This window comes from Pimephales promelas, chromosome 14 (genome assembly GCF_988280905.1).
Source record: "Pimephales promelas chromosome 14, fPimPro1.hap1.1, whole genome shotgun sequence".
Taxonomy (NCBI): domain Eukaryota; kingdom Metazoa; phylum Chordata; class Actinopteri; order Cypriniformes; family Leuciscidae; genus Pimephales; species Pimephales promelas.
Window position 1 is genome coordinate 28544666 of NC_142782.1, and position 20710 is coordinate 28565375.

A 20710-nucleotide genomic window follows, 5' to 3' on the forward strand; every position below is an offset into this window, starting at 1 on the left:
TTTTCAGGTCAAAACATAGTATTCGGCTTCAGGCACATCATTGGGTGTATTCGACTAGAAGTGGCGCTGTGGAAGACCGATTGGTGTATGGCATAAAAGTCCTGCGGGAAAGAACAAAGCTGTATTCCCTCTAATCACTTTTTGCAGTACATTGAGGTTATACACCGATTGATCTGTGCAGCGCCACTTCAAGTCCATCACACCTAATGATTTAAGAGAAATACCAAAATCAGCTTTTACAAAGCCATCAAATAGATACTTGAAATAATCTTATTGAATTATTTTGTTAAAAATAAATTATTTACATTTTTTTAAATGTATAACTAGTTGTATAAAGTTGCTGTCAGTGACAGTTTTAGCATCTATCCTTTGTTGACCTACAAAAAGAGATAAAATAGATATGTTAAATTTAAAAGCATCATAATATTACAGAGCAGAATAAAAAAAATAGTGGAATTACTCCCAGATTTTTCATGATAAAATAGACATGTTTACATTAAAAACCATCATAATATTACAGAGCAGAATAAAAAAAATAATGGAATTACTCCCAGATTTTTCATGCGCACAGGAGATGATGCATGTAAATACATTAAAGAGAGCAACTCAATTAATGTAACACTGCAGAGATAAAAAGTTAGTCATGTATCGTTTTATGAGGTTTGTCCAGCTGGAAACGCACTTCCTCTGCCCTTGAGCAGTGATAAGAGGGGTGCTCGAGTTTATCTGGAGTTTCACAGGTGACAAATCTGCAGCCTTTTAAGACACACACACACTCTCTCTCTCTCTATTTACACACATCATCTGCAAAATGTATAACAATACATTTAATATGTATGTATAAGTTATCATAAAGTTACAGTGACATGCCGTCTGTTTAGTTTATCACTGTATGAAGTTGTTTCTTATTTGCATATCAAACTGAGATTTTCATAATCTAAGAGTTCTGACATCACTTGTGTCTTTAAAATCGTCAGCACTGATTACTTATGGGGATCTACCAGTCTTCTGGAGCTGAACTGGTCACTTACACTACTGGCCAAAAGATTGAGGTTGGTAATATATAATGCTTTTAATAAAAGTCTTTTATGTTCACCAAACTGCATTGATTAATAATATAGTGAAAACTGTGAAACATTATTTAAATAAGTATTTTCTATTGCTAATGCTAACATTAGTGTATTTTAAGGCGTAATTTATCCTGTGATGGCATAGCTGAATTTTAAGCATGTTTCAGATTTTGATCATTCAGAAATCATTCTAATATGATAAATTGATGCTCACAAAATATTTCTTAGTATCAATGTTGGAAACAGTTGCGCTGCCTAATTTTTTTTTGGAAACCGTCATACATTTTCTTCCATTCTTTGATGAAAAAAAAAGCATTTATTTGACTTTTAGCATTAACCGCTTTGATCAATTGAATGCATTCTTGCTGAATAAAAATATTAACCTACTTTAAAATAAATATGTCATGTACATGTCACTCTTGATTTGTCAGCAAGAGCCTGAAACCTGTAACCATCAGAGTAGTATTTCAACAAATGTGTTTCCCAGGCCTTGGCCATTTTTGCGATATCAGCATCACATTTTTTATTATCCGATGTGCGAGGTGGAGATGGTCTTATAACGCTGAAACAAACTTACAGCTGCTTCAGTCGTAGATAAGAAATACATTCGCATCACAATACTCAATTTTCCCTTCTGCGTCAGAGATAACAGCGCTCACTCTCTCGTTCTGGAGACGGACCAAATCCCTGGGCCACTGTGGTCAGGATAAACATGCCCTTTTAGCTCTGGAAAAAAATGACCGGGCAACATTGCCTATTTTTGTTGACAACATTTCTATCAGAAATGCATTTAAAAATCCTTAGCATAGGTGAAATTATATTTGAAGAAAGAAACAAATAAAAATGAATGAAGAAAAGGACTAAAAATGTTCATGACTTTTCAGACACGGGTGCAGGGATATAAATGGCAGATTTTTATCTGAAAACATTTGTCTAAAACATTTAAATCAATTAGCATTTTAACAATCTATTCATAACCTCCCAGCTCCACAGGATAAGTCAAAGCATGTAATTAGACAAAACTGACTGAAAAATCTTAACCTTGTGAGCAAATAGAAAGGAGAAATGACCTCTCAAGGTCCCTTTAGTTTATAGGCCAAAAATCATTCTGAGACTCAAAAATGCAGTTAAATGAGGAAAAGCTAAGAAAGTCACATACATTTATCCTGTATAGAAAATATATTTACAGTGCTCTGCGCAAACAACAATATCATGGTGTTTTCGGATTTGATTGTTTAGAACTAATGCAATGAACAACTGACTGTTCTAAAACTAACATGGCCCGTTTTTATTTATTTTTTATCTGTTAAAGAGACTTTGGACATGTGATTTGCCGTAAATCAGTCAGATTTTGATCCGAGATCTATGTAAATACAGAATCAACATGTTAGCAAACATCTGTGTAATGATTTATCAATTGTCAGTGGGGAAAAAAAACTAGACAGATCCGCCAAACAGACACACATTTCATGGGCTTGAAGCTTCTTCCATTTGAAAGTATATCTGCGTAAGTTGTTTTTCTTTATTGCTTACAAATAAATTTGCTTTACAATTATTTTCCCTTTCTTACAATACATTTCTATTAGCAATTAGTAATATATATATATATAGTACATTTATTACAAATAAAAACTGTTTGGCCATGCTCTGTTCTTTCTTGTAATTTTATTCAGAGATATTGTGAATGTTTCTGAGAAACATGTAGGCCTAGTGAACATTAAATGTATGTGTCTATAACTTGGAATAACGTGAAATTGGTTTTCTTTTCTCTCCAGGACAGAATCCAACACTATGTACCGCATCCTCCTGTTGCTCTGTGCAGGTGTAAGTAAATGACTAAGATGAGGACTTTTACTCAGTATTTTTGAAGTAGAATAATTGAACGTTTCCATGTTTTTTTAAATAAATTATGATTAATCAAGTGTCTATTTTTAATATTTGATTAATCGGTTGTTGGTCGCTTGGTCTATACCGGACGGCAGCAGCTTGCTGCATCCCATCATAATACAGTATGATATATCGGACAAATCGAGAGTCTCGTTGCGTAACGTAGCAAAGATTGCACACGGGATGAATCGTGAGAAGTTTTGAAAGTATTTAGATCTATTCCCATCACATAAAATGTTGCTGTGATGAGCAGAGCAAGCAGATGACAGTTTGTTGATCGCGAGAATGAAGATCTTATTACAATGCAGTTTCTGCACTCTCTCTAATGCTTTCTGGATATAATTTGTTCACAATTTAAATGAGATTATTTTCTTCAGAGGCTCAGATGAAGGAACTAAAAAATACTTTTGTGTTCATTTGTACATCCGAAAGCTGTTCAACTGCCATGCTTCGCTCATTTGCAAGCCATGATATCTCTTGAGGAAAAACTAAAATCGCGCCCATGCGTTCGTACTTCCTAGCTCATTTTCTCATGGGTGAGCCAAAGTCTCTGGGCAACAAAGCAGAGAAAGGGGAGGTTACCTTTCCTCCATATGACGTCATACGGAGGAAATTCAAGATCAGCCCGCCTGAGCATTAATTTTCTCAAAGGCAGAGAAAGATAGCCAAAGCTCGGTTAACATCAATTGAAATTTCACAGGATAGGTGAACTCATATTAATGTTAAAAAATCTCAGAAAGTGAAAATGTCGTGTCACGGGACCTTAACGTTGAGGATAATGCTAAAAAACTGTAACGCCAATGGGTCATGCCAGATTTATACAGACTAGTCTAAAAACCTATACTTGATTGTCAAACTATAATAGTGTAAATTTAATTACCTCATCTGTCGACATGATAGCAGTAAATTCCATAGCTGGTTCAAACATATCCAAACATCACTTTGATTAGCGTTAGATGGTTTCTTAAATGCCGCTTTCTCCACGCTGTCCTTTCGTTGTGATTATTTTGTTATTGCAAGAGCTCTCAGCAGAATGGACGGCGTCGGGGAGGTTTATCGCTTTTTATTTCTAAGTTAAGAACGAAAAAAAACCTTGCAGTTAGTATATCGGGGCCTTGAATCAGGTTTACTTCAGTCTCTTCCTACAGTCTATGGTCTCTTAACGTACGGGAGAACGAGCAATAATTTGCTGGCCGCAGTTCACTTAACGGCCACCGGTGTCGCTAACAAGGGTTTCTAAATCCTTTATCCCCTTTGAAATAAAACAAACTGAATATTTTACTTAGTCATTTAATAAAAGATGACTAACGTTTACTCACCTTCATGTTTTTACAAACTAGCTTGACTTTATTTGGAGATACAAATTTCAGACTGTTCCTATTTGGGTTCATAGGACTTATATATATCACAAAAGTTAACACAACGGGCCCCTTTTATGAGACTGTAATAGTGCTTTTACAATCTGCCCTTTCTTCAGCTTTCCCTGTCTACCTGCGACATCACTGTCCTGCTAAACTCCAGCATTTCCCTTCCTTGTCTTCCTGACGAAGCCCCTACACTGGTCGACTCTACATACACCTGGAGCGTCACGTCTGCTCAGACACAGCAGCAGCACATACTGGAGGAGAAGGGTAACACCTTGAACTTCAGAAGCATACAGATCACTGACAGCGGACAGTACAAGTGTGTGCAGGAAGGCTATAAAGGAGAGGATCGTGTAAGGTTAAGCAGAACATTCACGATACGTGTGGAAGGTTAGAGGTTTTCTTTACAGTGAAGGGCGCATGTCAAACATCTCATTCATGATTTTTATCTCAGAAATCAATAAATAAACTAAACTCTTTTCTCTTTTCTTCTCAGAACCCCCACCTTTTCAGGAGTGGCAGGTCATCAAGGTAGAAGCTACGAATGATGTCACGCTTCCATGCCAGTATGACGGATTTCGCTCTTCCAGAGAAACAAAATCACCCCCTGTTGTCTGGAAGCGAGAGAAAGAAGGTGTGGTGCTCATGCCTGGCACAGAAACAGACAGCCAAAAAGAGAGAGACCTGACAGCTCAGAGGGTTTTCTGGGACACCAGGTCTGACGAACAGGACTGGTGGGCGATTAACATTCGTCAGGCTAGAGAGGAAGACGCTGGGATGTACCAGTGTGTCATAACAGAATCATCTCATATACTGTTGGTGGAGCTGGAAGTGCAAGGTACTCCATTTAGACACTTATTTAAAAAATATTTATGAATTCTGTCTGTTGAAATAATGTTTTTGTATTTTATTTGTAATAAAATAAATTAATTTTAAAACCAATTTTATTTATAAATTATGTCAGTTTTAATATTCTTACATCAAACAACAATTTTTTTTTAAAAAAAGGAAAACTTTTTTAAACAAAATGTGTGCATAAATTTTAACATTATTCTTAGATTTTATTTAGGAATAAAGAAAATAATTAAGAACATTTATAAAAGTGTTTAATAGCTGGGTTTCAGTCACGTGATTATGGTGACGCGCGGAACGGCGGAACTCAGGGCAGGGAGGGCAAAATCAAACATATGTTCGACGTGACCCTTACGTTATGAAGAGGAGCGATTTTTCATCTGAAATGAAATATTTTCCTGCAATCGAGGCTGTAGATATCAGCAACTACCTCGTCTTGCAGACATAACTTACTTTGACTTTACAAAGTTCGGAAACGTTACACAAACAGTCACTTAAGTTGTATTAACTCACCTTTGACGAAGTGATCACTGCACACACAGGCATTTTCCCATTCGGCTCCTCCCGACCGCAGATTAGTTATGTTTGCAAGCCGTTTTTTTCACAGTTTTTCGGTCAATTTCTTGCATTTTAAGAACAGCAACTTTTGGTACTCGATAAATTTCTTGTGGTTTGATCGATTCAAGTAACCACTTCCTACCCTCCATTTGTATTTCGCGCCACCCATGGCAACCCAGTGGCGTGACGTCATTTGAAAACAAGCTATTAAAAATTTAAAATGTAAGAAAAATAAGTTTATTCTTGTTTGCTTTAACATTATTCTTACCATTTAGGTGTTAAAAATAAGTTATTTAGTTAAAATGTATGAGTTAAAACGAAGAATATTTGTTTATAATTTATGTTTATAAACTCATATTGTTATGAAGGAGAGGATAATATGAGTTTCAGAGCAGAGCCTTTATTCAGCAATTCACATAAACTATATTTTACTATGTATATAGCCTACTATGTATTTTTATATCTTAAATCACATCCTTTTGGAATGAAATCACTTATTTTTCTTATCAAGGTAACCTTCTCCCACCATTTATTTTTTAGCCCCTCCTCCACCCCGCTGCCTTGGCCACACCGACCCATGGGAGGCCTGTTTGGATCACGACAGCAGATCAGGGAGGGCAATCGTGCAGGAATCACTCAGAGAATTCTCCACCTCTGTGTACAGTGGTCTTAAAGGTTCAAAACCCCAAACCAACTTGATCTTCTCCCCATTCAGCATTGCTGCAGCTTTATATAACTTGCTTTTGGGTAAGAATGAACTTCAGAGTCAAAAAAAGGCTACACATTGTACTTTGTTGACCTGCTGAGCCTCTTCTTCCTCTTGACCTCTTTGCAAGGTGCACGAGGTGTGACCAGGACACAGTTGGAAGATGCTCTCAAGCTTCCTCCAAAATTCTCCTGCTTGCATTCTGAAATAAAGAATCTGAAACAAGTGATGAAGGACACGCTGGGAATTGCCTCTGCCATGTTTTATTCCCCAGGTAGACACAGAACATACTGATAAGCTAAGATAAGCACTTTATGAAAAAGTCGTAGGCCTATACTTTAGCATACTTTTTAAGAGTTTCCTTATTGCGGGAATACCATAATATTCTTAAGTGCGACGATGAATGATTGTACAATGAAAATTTACAATATATAGTATTATAGTTTTCATTTACGTATATTAAATGCAAAATTTGTTGACCCACTAAGTAGGAAATCTTTAAATTTTACATAATTCTGTTGTCTTTGAAACATGCTACACCGTACTTAAACTATTAATTTTTGGTTAACAAAAATATACTTTAATTTGTATTTAAATATTATTGCAATAACATTTGTTATATTGAAGTTATAATTTAATACATTCAAAATGTGATGCATATCAAATATTAAAATCAGATCCTTTACATGTGCTTTAGTCAACATCAAAATACGTGTAGTTCAAAGTAGAATAGGTTTAGGATTAGGGTTAGTTATGTAATGCTTAATTTATAGTTATTACTATGTAACAAGGAAACTGTAAAATAGTGATACCAAATACACTTTAAATTAGAACTTCTTTTTTGCAAGGGTCTTTTAGGGTGATGCTTAACAGCAATGCACTAGTTAAATCAGAATCACTTATTCTGGACTTCATTTTGATTCTGCCTAATATACGTACTATTGCAGGAAGTCATAGCATAGCTGCATGATTGTCATGTCCATATCCCTGAAGTTTTATGTCCTTATAGAGCAACAGTTGGGAGAAGCTTTTATCAACCAATCACTGGAGTTCTATGATGCCATGCCACAGAAGCTGACCAATGACAGCGATCTAAACGTGAAGCTCATCAATGAATGGGTAGCAGATAAGACAAACAAGAAAATCACTGAGTTAATTACAGATGTGGATCACTCCACTTCGTTTGTTCTGTTAAATGCCGTCTACTTTAATGGTAAGTGAGTAAAGAGACGCTATTCTGGTTTCTGAATACTTTACCTATTTATTTTTTATGAGACTGTTAGTGTTTCTTTGTGCTTTACAGGCAAATGGAAGACAGTATTTGAGACCACAAACAAACTGGAAAAGTTCACTACATTTTCTGACAAGGCCAAAGATGTTCCGACTCTCTACAGCTCCAAATACAGCCTTCAAATGGGCTACTTCAAAAATTTAAATGCTGATGTAAGTATTGCAATGAATGCACAAGGGTCATTCTCAGGAAAAGGTGCTATTTATGACCCTTTGACTTGATCATAATAATATCAACATGATACTTAACTTAATCACATTGTTTTATAGATTTACCTTGTTTGGTGTATAATGCAAAATAGTAAAAAAAATTGCATTCACTATATTATTAAAAAATATATATATTTCTTAGTGCTGTCAAATTGATTAATTTCTCTCAAAATTTTAAGAATTTTTTTTTTTCTAGTAAAATTTTAGTTTGGTATGCTGGAATGATATCTGCTAGTTAAGGCAGTTTTTACACTAATCGCCATTTTGCATTGCTTAGTTTAATAATCAGCCACCTATAGATAAATTAAAAAATTAAAATCAAACCAATACATTTAGGAATACAATTTAAATGATATAATTAAACAGATTTAAAAATGAATAAACAAATAATAAAAATCTAAATAACAAAGGATTCAAAATAATTAATTATCTAAATATTATTTTATTTTTATTTGGATTTTTTTTTACATGCACAAATAGCACAGTTTCCTGAAAATGAACAACAAGCAGATGCACTGTATTTGTACAAATGCAAACTAGGGCTGTCAAACGATTAATCGCGATAAATCATAATATATGTGTTTGCATACTATATGTGGGTGCACTGTGTATAATTATTTTGCATATATATATATATATATATATATATATATATAGATAAATACACACACATGCATGTATATTTAAAAAATATATTATTTATATATAAAATATTTATATTTATATATAATATAAATTATATATAAATCTATATACAGTATATACATGAAAAAAAAATTCTTAAATATACAAGCATGTGTGTGTGTTTAAATATATAAAATGATTATACACAGTGCACCCACATATATTATGTAAACACAAACTTTTATTTTGGATGCGATTTATCAGGATTAATCGTTTGACAGCCCTAATACAAACACATACAATACAGACCTATTTCTCCAGGTAGGAAAGTTCCCTCTGACAGGCAAAAACAGCCTGTACATACTGGTCCCATCCACACCGTCAGAAGATGACTTCTTATTGATGGAGAACAATTTAAACTTCAAAACTATTGATGAAATGGTTTCCAAGATGAACAAAATGCCAATCCAAACTGCTGAGGTCACACTTCCTATAATTAAACTGACTGAGACCACACCACTGGAAAAGTTACTGAGCAATCTGGGTAAGAATTTTCATTTAGTCTAAAATGCTGAGGCAAGCTAGAATGTAAAAATTCGGCCATCATTTACTCATCCTTATGTCAAACCAAACCTCTCAGTAGGACTTTTTTTTTTTTTTTTTTTTTTTTTTACAAATATACAGTTTTATTTTCCATACAACAAAAATATTATCAGAAAATTATGCACTCCAGAATAACTTTGTGTGAGGAAAAGAGACTGAAAATCTTCTAAAACATTTTTTTCACATAAAACTATGATCTGGCTTATTAAATAATAGTGCAAGAATCAAATGGACCACTTTTATCATAGGTTTAGGATCATTTTATGGTGCTTTTTAGTTCTTTTCGGAGCCTGACAACAATGAACTGTCATTGTATGGAAAAAGGAAGCATGTATACTATTAAAGTTCTCATTTTGTATCTCATGAAAAAAAAAAATGAAGATGAGTAAATTATGACAGAATTCTCCTAACCTCTCCTGCTCCTCAGGTTTGACAGATCTCTTCTCAAATCCTAACTTGTGTGGAATGTTTCCGGATGAATCTGAATCATTCATCTCAGACGTTCGTCATAGTGCTTTTCTCTCGCTCACGGAGAAGGGAGCGGAGGCCGCCGCAGCCACAAGCATTTCTTTTTCTCGCTCCTCCTCTTCATTCTCAGCCTTGCAACCCTTCATTCTGATCCTGTGGAACGACGAGGCTGCCATTCCTCTTTTCATGGGGAGAATTATTGATCCATAAAAAAAGAGAGAGAGAAAGACATCACAGTAGTGTTCTGCCACAAAAAAAATAAATAAATACTGAAACTTTCTGTTGTACATTCATTCATTTATCACAAACAAATGCAGATGTAACAATATCATGTTATGCATAGAATAAGAATGCATGCAGAATCTCTGTCATTAAAGATGTACTTTACACCATGCATTCGTGGGTTAATACTGTTCACTCTATTTGGAACATTTTCCATTACATGACAAGAAATCCATCGCGTGAATGAAAGGTTCTAGGACTCAAACGCACACAACTCGCTCTCATTTCCAACAGCCACTGTGGCACCAATTTATTTCTGAGACGCAGTTACAGAGACGGACACACGATGGCAGTCACATCACAAGTTCCACACAGACAGTCAATGAGGAAAAGTGAGTGTGACTTGAATAATCCTCCTTCAGTTTGACCTCAGTCATTAACGCTCCGCCTGGAGTCCCATCTTGGCTGGCAGGTGGTGCCAGTCCATTATCTAAATGCCATGCGGTTTCGTCAAAGGTAGCCTAGATTGTCCCAGTTCACTGAGCAAAAACAAATACCCTTAGATGGGCTCGAGGATGAATATTAGGACAAACATAAGCACTGCAGATCGGTGGTTCATCAAAGCATATGTGACATTCACTTGGCATGCAGCTGCTTATAATAACATTTGATAATTAATTTTACACCGTTTAGGCAATTCATTTGATAACCCACTTGTTAAAAAAAAAAAAGCAGACCCCCAGGTCAGGAATGGCAGAGAGAGAGCCATGGAAGGACAGAATTATGTTGTTGTGCAATTAAATGTCAAGACCAGATTAAAAGTAGATTCAGGTAGTTGGTAAATGATTTGAATCTAATAGCTAATAATAAATGCAATCACAGGGACACAATTATAGCCGAAATTCCCACGCAGTGGCAAGAAACGTGGATCGTTTCACAGAGCTGATGGACTGCAAAGCAAGTGTATCCTTTAATTGCTTGACTTTTTCGTAGACATCCTTCGACAGGTATTTTGTCCATGATTGCTCATTTAACCCCTAATGGGGTGTGCAGTTGTGCAGGAGGCCTGCCAGAGGCGATTCACTCTCCGTACTGGATCTGTCCTGGCAGTTAGACCTCTAAACCAGTAGAGGATGCCGGAGAGAAAGCGAGAAAGTCTGCTTTAGCGAATCTTTTTTTTTGTAGGAGACTGTACAAACATTCAACAGAGTTACGTACAAAGACAAAAACGTAAACTGGGGTCATTCACACACACACACACACACGCACACACCAACAGACACACACATTCACGTTGTGCAGATCGTTGAGGCGACTGCCGTTTAGATCTGCGGCAGTTCTTGAGTGATCGTTTATATCCAGAGGTTTTCTTTCATTGCATTAAAGGTCCCTTGTGCTTTTCCTGTGCATCTTGTTTTTGGCGGGCTGGAAGAGACTGTAAACTTTCATACGTAACAAATCACAAAAGGTAAATACATAGATACACATAGACATTTACAGTCAGCTGGATGTGTTGTGCTTTGACAGTGTGCAAAATTACGGCACCACCAACTGTAACAAACACCAGGATGCTATTACACGTTTTACATGTAATAAACAATAACACTATAATATGGCATGAGCCCCTGTGGCATAGTCACAACACAGTACGATTTCACATAAGTGACGTATAGACCAGAAAAAGGGGTCGATTCTTTGTGCGTCACAATCCAGGTTTGTGATCACACTTGCTTCTTTCTCATCACAAAAGAATGTGATACTTAGCTGTACAGTAGATTATTTTGCTTTTTCTCACGCATTAATATTGAAAGTCATCATCATCATCATCATCATCAGACAGAGCATTATTGCATTTATATATCATTATTACTTCATTGTTTTTGTATTACTTATCGAGGGAATTGTCTCCTTGTCTGTGTTAGTCACTGCTACCGGATCCTTGTTGTGTCAGTGTGTGCCAGTATTCCACTTTCTTTCCTTTGTATTTTAGACACTCAAACCACTGTTTCAGTCTGTCTCCTTTTGCATTGATCCCCAATTCAACTCCACCTGAGAAAGAGAGAAAGAGAGAGAACAATAAGATACCAAACCTATCTAACTGAAAATCTATCTATTGTTCCTAATTTATAAATATATTATTTACATTATTATTATCATTCATTAAATCAAATTAAAACCATCAAATTAAAACCTTAAAAACATTTTCGTCACTTTAAATAAAATAAAGCAACTGAAATTAATAACTTAAGCTAATTACTTAAGTTCATTTTAAGCTAGTTATGAACTTTTTTCATTTATTATGAAAATACATTTATTTTATTTATTTTAGAAATACAAAAATAATGAATATATACAAAATTATTAAAAAATGTATGGACATATTGTAAAAATATTAATAATGACAAAACCACAACAAATGGACAAAAACTAAATAAATCACAGTAAAAACAAAAAATACAAATCTAATAGTATAGTATAATAGTATCAGTGATACTAAAAGTTTTTTTGATACTAGAAGTCTCAGTATCCGACCCCCCACCCCCCCGCCCCACCCCGCGTGTTATTGTTGGTATTTTGGTAACTTAATCTGTATCCGGCAATTTAATTCAGCGTAAACTCTTCTAGGTTCTGTCTTGGGCTGCCCTGTCACAAGAAGGTAAGACTAGGGAACATTATTTAAAATATTTAAAATCAGAAACATTTTGATACCTAGTGTGCTCTTTATATTCTAATAAATTAATTAATTTTGCTTGTGAATATCCTTGTATCTCTTAATTAAAGCTGCAGTCCGTAGTTTTTCCACTTTGTCGCCATCTGTGTTCCAAATCTGCAATGGCAGTCATTCGCGGAATTATCAACTTTACGGCCTCATTTACTCTGCATGGTTCAAGTTACCCAAATCCGATTTTTTTCCCTCTAAAAAAAGTAGCATCAAGCCCAGACAGTAAACATACATATGTGTTTCATATGTGCATCGCATCTGTTTTAGTTTGACTGTGGTTCTCTTGGCTTCTGAGAGTACAAAGTACCTTTGTTCTAGACACTTCAGCGTGTCTGCCAGTCTAATACCTGAACTCGCTCTGAAATTGCATGTCAATGTGTCTGTGGACACAAGCTGCGTTTCATTTCATCAGGCCCCTCACGTACTGAGATTTTGCCCTGCTTCGATCACTCCTACACAAACATGCACACCTCACATCAATACCGCATGTTCATGGCCACGAGCAAGTCATGACAAATGAAACCTACACGCATGACATCTCCGCCATGGGGAATGAAAGAAAAAGAAAGGAAATAGACAGGAGTGGGTAAAAAAAAAGTTCCAAGAAAATGTTAAATAAATTCTAAGGTTCATTGCACATGTCAATCCGAGACCTGCGTCTTCCATGTGCATACAAGCCTCCGTTTGTTCACATCCCTTTATTTCATTTTCCGTCCTCAATATTCAACATTAAAGGTGCCCTGACATGAAATTTTCATTTTCTGTGGTTTTTCAACATTAATATGAGTTCCCCTAGACTGTATTTGGTCCCCTCGTGTCTAGAATTTTCAATCGCTGTAAACCAAGCTTTGGCTATTTTTCTCTTCTCTGCATCCGTCTGCATCTCAGACGCGCTGATCTAGAATCTCCCCCTAAATACGTCATATAGTAGAAAGGTTACTCCCCTTTCTCTGCTTTACCCGCCCAGAGACGTACAGTACGAACATTTTTTTTTTCCTAGCTTTGAGATTTGAGTTTTTCCTCGAGAAATATCATGGCTTGCAAACAAGCGAAGCATGGCAGTTGCTTAGTGTTCGGATGTACAAATGAACACAAAAGTATTTTTTAGTTCCTTCATTCGCGCCTCTGAAGAAACAATGGGTTAATTTTATTTTCTCTGGAAATGCGGCGACTCAACTCCCAAAGTTTTGTATGGCTAGGAGACAGGTAAGTTAATCTTTCTCTCAAAATCGTTCGATACTGTTTATGCATCAGTAAGTCAAGCCAGACTTTTGTCAAACTGCGTTACACTGCACAACGAAGCTCTTGCTGTACATCATCATGTCTGCATTGGTGAAAGCAGAGAGTGCAGATCTGCATGATTATTCAATAAGGTCTTAATTCTCGCGATCGACAGACTGCCATCTGCTGCTCAATACTCATCACAGCAATATTTTATGTGATGAGAATCTAAATACTTCAAAAACTTCTCACGATTCAGTAATCTCCATATCTGTAATAGTAAAAACGTATAATGGCTGTAGTAAAACGTATTCAAGAGAGTTTCACATGTAATATGTAGCTATTTCATATGCAAGCATGTCAGCCAATCACAGCAGTGGGCGGTTACATTGAATCCCACAGCAGGCACGCCCCTTCTAACAGACCGTTCTAAGCAGAGGCTAAAATCAGGCTAGGCAAAATGCCTTTTATTTCTAAATTATGACTATTTTTGATCTAAAAAAAAAACATACTAACATTATAAGGGAAACCCAGGAAACATTATAGAATAATAATAAAAAAAAACATGTCACATATCAGGGGACCTTTAATTATAGCCATTCAGCATTACAGTACCATTGAACGCAATACATTTTTAACATTTATTAGCCTTTAAAAAAATAACAACTTAATGAACCAACTAATGAACAATCTTCACAATAACTCATTATAATAAATGTCACATCATCATCCTTTCAGCATTTTTCTTCATGTACGTAAACAATTGTTTCTGTTCTACTTAAGTCAACAAACATATTTTTGCTTGTAAAACTCACCTATGAAGTCATTGCTCATGCCCAGGTCATAGTCCCAGACTGAGATCTCCAGAGTTTTCTTGGCGAGCTGATCATGTGGGACTTCATAAGAAAACTCCTGGGTTGAAGAGGACATTAATCAGTTTTGGCAGAGGAAAACATCACAACATCTACTGTATATTCACTTTGAGTGAAGGTGTGGTCACATTCAGCTTTGAGCATGCAAAATTATGAGCAACAAGATAGGGGTCTAAAGCACACGATGCAAGTGCACATAGGGCGTGTCCGATTCAACTTTTGCTAGTTGCTAGTTAAATGACAGGAAAAATGGTCGAACAGCCACAGAACAGTCACATCTTAAAGGAAAGATCCACATCAAAATAAGTTAAGCTCTGTCCAAGGCATTTTGACGTGAAAATGATAACTGCGTCGGGCTGAAACTAGCAAAACACAATCGCCTGGTGCTGTATTGTGTCACATTCTAGGGCTTCTGTTTTTAAATAAATCATACAAATATAAGTAACAAAACATAATAAATTACAAATGGTCATATATACCAGTTACTCTACTTTGCCACAAAATTGCAAACCACACTGAAGTTTTTATTAAGTTATATTTTGAGTCAAGAGATCAATCTATGACTATACAAATGTATATGTCAAAGAAGTTCATCAAACTTGAATTTGGTATGCAGCCAATGAAGAAACTTGCTCTCGCATTTCCACTCACCCACGTACACATGAATATTAATTGAATAGAACAGAAAGTCAAAAGTGACTAAAGGGCTCAATGGCTACGACAATATCCTAATTGCTAAGTATTTTCCCCTGATATTTTAATTCCGATTTTTAATTTTGATTAAAAAGAAATAGACTAACTTAAACTTGCTCATAAGACCTATATTGAATTTAAATGCCTGTGACTCGTTGCAATGCTCAACTGCCGCAAAATAGAAATAATACTAAAAATAATAAAATTGGTTCATCAGAAGTTAAATTTAAACGGAAAGGAATCAGCTTTCTTCATGATTAATCAATCCAGCTTTGTGTGACTACACCTTTAATTGGAATAGCTGACCTCGTTAAACTCTGGGTTTAGAGTCTTCTTCTTCACTGAGGTTTTGTATTTTGACTTTTTTCCCATGTCAGGCTGCAAAATACTGATAAAGAGAAATAACCAGAAATAAATCATTGCTCTGCAGTGAGAATTGTATAACTTCCAAAACATCAAAGCAAATCATTAGCCTGGTTTGTCTAACGCTCTAGAAACATCCACGACACAATCTAAACAGAAGAAAAAACACAGGCAAGGGTGTAAGAGCTCATTTTAGAGCATGATGACACATTTTAGAGAGAGAGAGAGAGAGAGAGAGAGAGAGAGAGAGAGAGAGAGACCTTGTAGAGTGAGGTAGTGATGGTGGGGTGTTGTTTTTGATTATTCATTCAATCCATTACAGACTGGGAGATGATAATCTCTAATTGAGGATGGATGGAATGAATGGATTGAGAGAGTGTCGGAGGACAGATGACGCATCCATAACGTCTGTGGCTCATGGAGTCATCAGTGGATTATCAATCAGAACGTATCATTTATCATTCATGGAGATATCAAGCTACACAACATGCTACAGAGAAAAGAGATAGAGAGACATGTGAGAGGTGAAAAAAACGCATGGGGATATGATGCAAGAGACATATTGCAATGACGAGTTGTGAAACATGCCTCCGAACCAAAGCAGTTACATAGTACAGTTGAATATATCTAAACGACACATGAAGTTTGAGCAACAAGAATCACAGAGAAAATTTTGGCCTGTATTTGTACATGATATCTGCACTGTTAGAGGCAGATTAAGTAAATTAAATAAATTCATTAAATTAGCTCTATAAAATGACGAAAGTACATTCGTAATGCAGGCTGTTGTGCTTTCTCAGAGATCCACTCGGTCAACTTTTAGTCAAGTTACTGTGGTAAATGCTGCACAAAGGTATTGCTCTTTACAACATCGGAGACATAACGGTAATTAATATGATTAGCATTTTGCTTGACTATATTATCAAACAGCTAATAATGTGTTAATGTTACAAACCATGTTCCTATTTGCCATCTCAGTCTGTCTTCTATTAGAAACACTTTGAACATCATAGATTGTCAGTGGAGAAAGGCATATGGTTCATCATAACATCGTAATATACATCATATATAATTCACTGCCCTATGTATATTGCTAAATGTACCTGATTTTTCATATAAACAGAAAAATCTACCAGGAAAACCTGGCTTTTCTTGAGATTCCCATGTTTCAGAGCCGGTTAATGAGTTAAAAGCCCGCCCACACATTGACGTGATTGGTTACAAGGTTTGTGACGTAAGGAACCGAGTTTTTGAGAATATGATCAGCAGCAATGGTGTTGACTTATGAATTTGCACATGGTTCGCCTTAAAGCATATTAAAAACACCAAATAGACATATAAACAACATTAAAAACTTGATTTTCACCACAGGGGGTCTTTAAATAATGCAACATTAACGGTGTTAGACAAACACCATTGAATTTTGTGAATAACATATATCAGAAAATATCTAATCATATATTATAATATTATATTATATTCACATTTGCTGAATTCAGAACCACATCCCCACAAACTATTCTTTCTATTTCTGCCATACTCTGCTATGTTGTAGAGTAATATGCTAGTATGTTTTTTTCAGCGATTGAGTCATTTATTTATAAACTGAATCATTCATTCATTACACAGAAAACACTAATTCATTCAGAAACAAATTTAGTTAAAATTGTAAAATATTTTCACCGAACACGTCCATACGGAATCTTATTACAAATTAGGAATATGCAGCCAAAGATAAATTATAAGAAACAGAAATAATGTGTTTTGTGGATTGAAAGTGTTGTGCATGTGCAGTTACGACAAAATGAACGAATTCTTCTGAGACAACTCGTTATTCTGAACTCATATAAAAGATTAATCGAAATGAACAAATCATTCTTGAACGACTCTCACTACACAACTGTGGATTGCTCAGAGATGTGCATTGGTTCTGTAACTATTGCGTCTTAAATTAATTTCGTAATATCAACCTAAAAGAAATCAAATTAAAAGCAATATCACAGTTGCAATCACGTTGGATGTTTTCATTATAATTACAAACGAATGATCATTTAACACTGGGTTTGTTTGGTGCCAGAAATGATTTACCACTGGATGTTAACCAATAGACTAATGACTCACTATAGAAACGATTAATAGATGCTTGAACGGTAATTCAATATAAAATTAGCCAATCTTTAGATATTAATTGACTGATTTGCTGGTACATGACTGGATATCAATCAGAAATGAATCAGTAACTTTCACCTAATGACTTTTAGTCAGAATATTAATGATGTTTTATTTCTGTGTAACAAGATTTACGTCACTGACAGGATGATTTTGCATCTCTAATGGCTTTTTAATGTGATCCTATTAATTTTTTATTGACATGTCCCATAATAAGTGTTGGATATTAATTGGTCTATACAGACTCAGATTTAAATTCACTAAATTTTTGGATGTGTTCCCGAACCCTGGGCCTAATGAATATACTACATTATAGAGGACCTAATTGGGGACCAAATCTCACAGGGCCCGCGACATATGTTCCTAAGGAAAGTTGTGATTAAGGTATCATTGATTTATCATAGTGTGAAAGAGTTAGAGAGTGGATAAACTTGATTTAAAAGACAAAATTAACTGATGGTGATGGTAGACATGCTAATGTTAGATGTTATTACATTAAACATGAGCCACTGTCCTTGTAAAGAAGAGCTGCAGGAAATTTCATTTAGATACTTTGGAGCTCACTTCAGATCTAACCCTAAGGAGACAATTATCATCTGATAATTAAAAGAATAACTGTCATCTTAGAAGAGCTTGTCCACAATGACCAATGTCAATCCTGGATGAAAGAAGGAATTTAGCATGGACAGAATGTTTACGCCTAAAACGACAGTCTTGAGTATTTGAAGTCACTGTGTAGTGGCAGGGCAAATTCAGAGCAATAAGAATGACATTTTCAATATGTGAACCCCCTGTCTGTTCAGTCCTAGTCTTGCATTATTTCTTGAAGCAAGTTCAGTTCATAACAGGCATTGTGAAACATGAAAAACAAAACAAAAACATTTGACTTCATATTTTCATATTAAAGCTGAAGTGTGTCATTTGTAATTAGTGCAAGCAGCATTAAATTAGTGCATGTAATTATCATTCCTGGAGCAACAGTAGCAAAGCCAAGGCCATGGGTTTGACTCCATGGGCCAATGCATGCACTAATTACATTAACATATACGTATTTGGCAGACGCTTTTATCCAAAGTGACTTACTAGGGTTGGGTATCGAGAATCGAGTATCGATTGGAACCGAGACTAACTTTTCGTTTTTCCCGGAATCGTTCAAAAGTTAAAATTTCGATTCCTAGTTTTGATATTCATTCCTCTTAAAAGAATCGGAATCGAGAATCGTTAGGAACCGGAATCGAAACAAGGAATTGGAATCGTTCAAATTCAAACGATACCCAACCCTATGACTTACATTGCATTTCAAGGTACTCCATCTACATTGTTATCAGTTCTTGCTTTCCCTGGGAATCGAACCCATGACCTTGGCGTTGCAAGCGCCAACACTCTACTGTTTGTGCAACAGGAAAGCTTGTAAAATGTACATACCTTAAAATGTAATGCAACTTGTTTTGCTTCTGCCAAATGCATAAATATAAAAGGTCATTTGTGTCCACCGAATGGAATTGTGTACAAGTTTGCCAACTCTCCTAATATATTTAAAAAGAAAATCTTATAATAATTTCCAAATACACATTATTAATAAAATTCTTGCTGAAAATGTTCTGAATGACCTACCCAGATTTTGAAGTGTATATCCAAAGGAAACTTTACTCTCCGATAAGGCAATGGGGGAGTCATCGTATTTAGAAATGGCGAGGAACAATGATGCAGATGATGGTCACATTACAATTAATGGTCACATCGCATGACAATGCCAAAAGGAAGTATGTACTTCAGGATGTAGTATGTCCATATTGAATTTATACTACAAACAAATTACATGTAACAATTTAATTTAATAGTCAACAATAATATTGATCTGCCTGCATTGACACCATTAAATGAGAACTGAACTGAGCTGGATGATGACTTTAAAGTTTTTTCCAGAGAAGCTATATATATATATATAAATGAACTAAATTAATAATGGATTAAACAAATGCATAATAATTACCAAAAACAAAAAACAAAAAAATTCAAAAAGTTAGGGAGGGTAACTTTTTTTAAATGTTGTATATTTTAAAAATTAATATTTTTCCAAAAATAAAAATTGTAACAAGTCTTTACTGAATTGTTTTTACAATTTAATTTATCCTTGCGCAATAAAAAGTAAAAAAATTGTACTGGCCGCAAAACTTTGAATGGTAGTGCAATTCTCATTAATGATTGTTTAATAAATGAAGTACATATTCCAACCATGATGGATGCATTAATCAAACTGACAGTCCTGCCCCTAACTCGTGCCATTGCTTTAGCCGATGTTGCTGTTGGGATGCTTAGATTGATGAAACAAACAGAAATGTTCTGAAAGCAGAACAATGTTGACATTTTTCCCAGAAATCAACATGCTATATTTGACTCTGCATATTAAACTGAGACAGGAAGGTATTTTAACATTCAGAAAATGACACACTTCAGCTTAAATGTGCACCTGCATCCATGTATCTGTGAATTAGTCACTAATTACATTTTGACTTAATCGCTTCTGCAATTACATTTCTGCACATTCAAGTCTGTGCAAGACAGCAAAGCGTCTGAATAAACATTCAAATGTGAGCTTAAATGTCTCACCGTCACAAGTTCAAATGAAAGAGGAACTATTGAAATTGTGTCCTGTGTAATGACATTAATTAGAGCATGTGCAATAATATCTGCATTCCCTTGTCTGTTCTAATTATGTGGTGATGCCGAGGGCCAGATGAAAATAGAGCTGAACTCTACAGGGCCTCATTCATAATCATTGCATACACACACATACACGCGCGCACACAATCTGA

At 35.4% G+C, this 20710-nt stretch overlaps 2 protein-coding genes across 4 annotated transcripts in view; one reads left to right on the forward strand and one right to left on the reverse strand.

The window, feature by feature from the left end:
• The first annotated feature begins 2471 nt into the window (after positions 1-2471).
• On the forward strand, positions 2472-10026 carry serping1 (serpin peptidase inhibitor, clade G (C1 inhibitor), member 1). Of its 2 annotated transcripts, none has more exons than XM_039664236.2 (10): positions 2472-2577; positions 2846-2894; positions 4435-4711; positions 4818-5159; positions 6272-6478; positions 6568-6711; positions 7447-7650; positions 7741-7880; positions 8883-9105; positions 9601-10026. In XM_039664236.2, exons 1-10 carry the CDS (start codon positions 2540-2542, stop codon positions 9840-9842), a joined length of 1866 nt encoding a protein of 621 aa, XP_039520170.1. In that variant the 5' UTR covers positions 2472-2539; the 3' UTR covers positions 9843-10026. The 2 variants fall into 2 exon arrangements, with proteins under 2 accessions (XP_039520170.1, XP_039520162.1); XM_039664228.2 differs by having other exon boundaries at positions 2473-2577; positions 9592-10026.
• Positions 10027-11605: 1579 nt separating this feature from the next.
• doc2g (double C2-like domains, gamma) overlaps positions 11606-20710 on the reverse strand; it is a 32069-nt gene continuing 22964 nt past the window's right edge. The window contains exons 9-11 of one of the 2 annotated variants that reach the window (XM_039664241.2): positions 15669-15750; positions 14613-14709; positions 11606-11903 (exon numbers count right to left, since the gene is read on the reverse strand). In XM_039664241.2, coding sequence (XP_039520175.1) covers positions 11773-11903; positions 14613-14709; positions 15669-15750 — 310 coding nt within the window. In that variant the 3' untranslated portion in view covers positions 11606-11772. The remainder of the gene's footprint in view (positions 11904-14612; positions 14710-15668; positions 15751-20710) is intronic. The other variant, XM_039664252.2, reaches the window with a different exon arrangement.

What these genes read in the sequence shown, in the direction of transcription:
- serping1 (XM_039664228.2), top strand. Translation starts at nt 2,540, where the DNA reads ATGGGCTTGAAGCTTCTTCCATTTGAAAGTATATCTGC. An exon ending in CCATTTGAAAGTATATCTGC is followed by an intron (nt 2,578 to 2,845) that starts GTAAGTTGTTTT and finishes TTTTCTCTCCAG; the next exon opens with GACAGAATCCAACACTATGT. An exon ending in TGCCATGTTTTATTCCCCAG is followed by an intron (nt 6,712 to 7,446) that starts GTAGACACAGAA and finishes ATGTCCTTATAG; the next exon opens with AGCAACAGTTGGGAGAAGCT.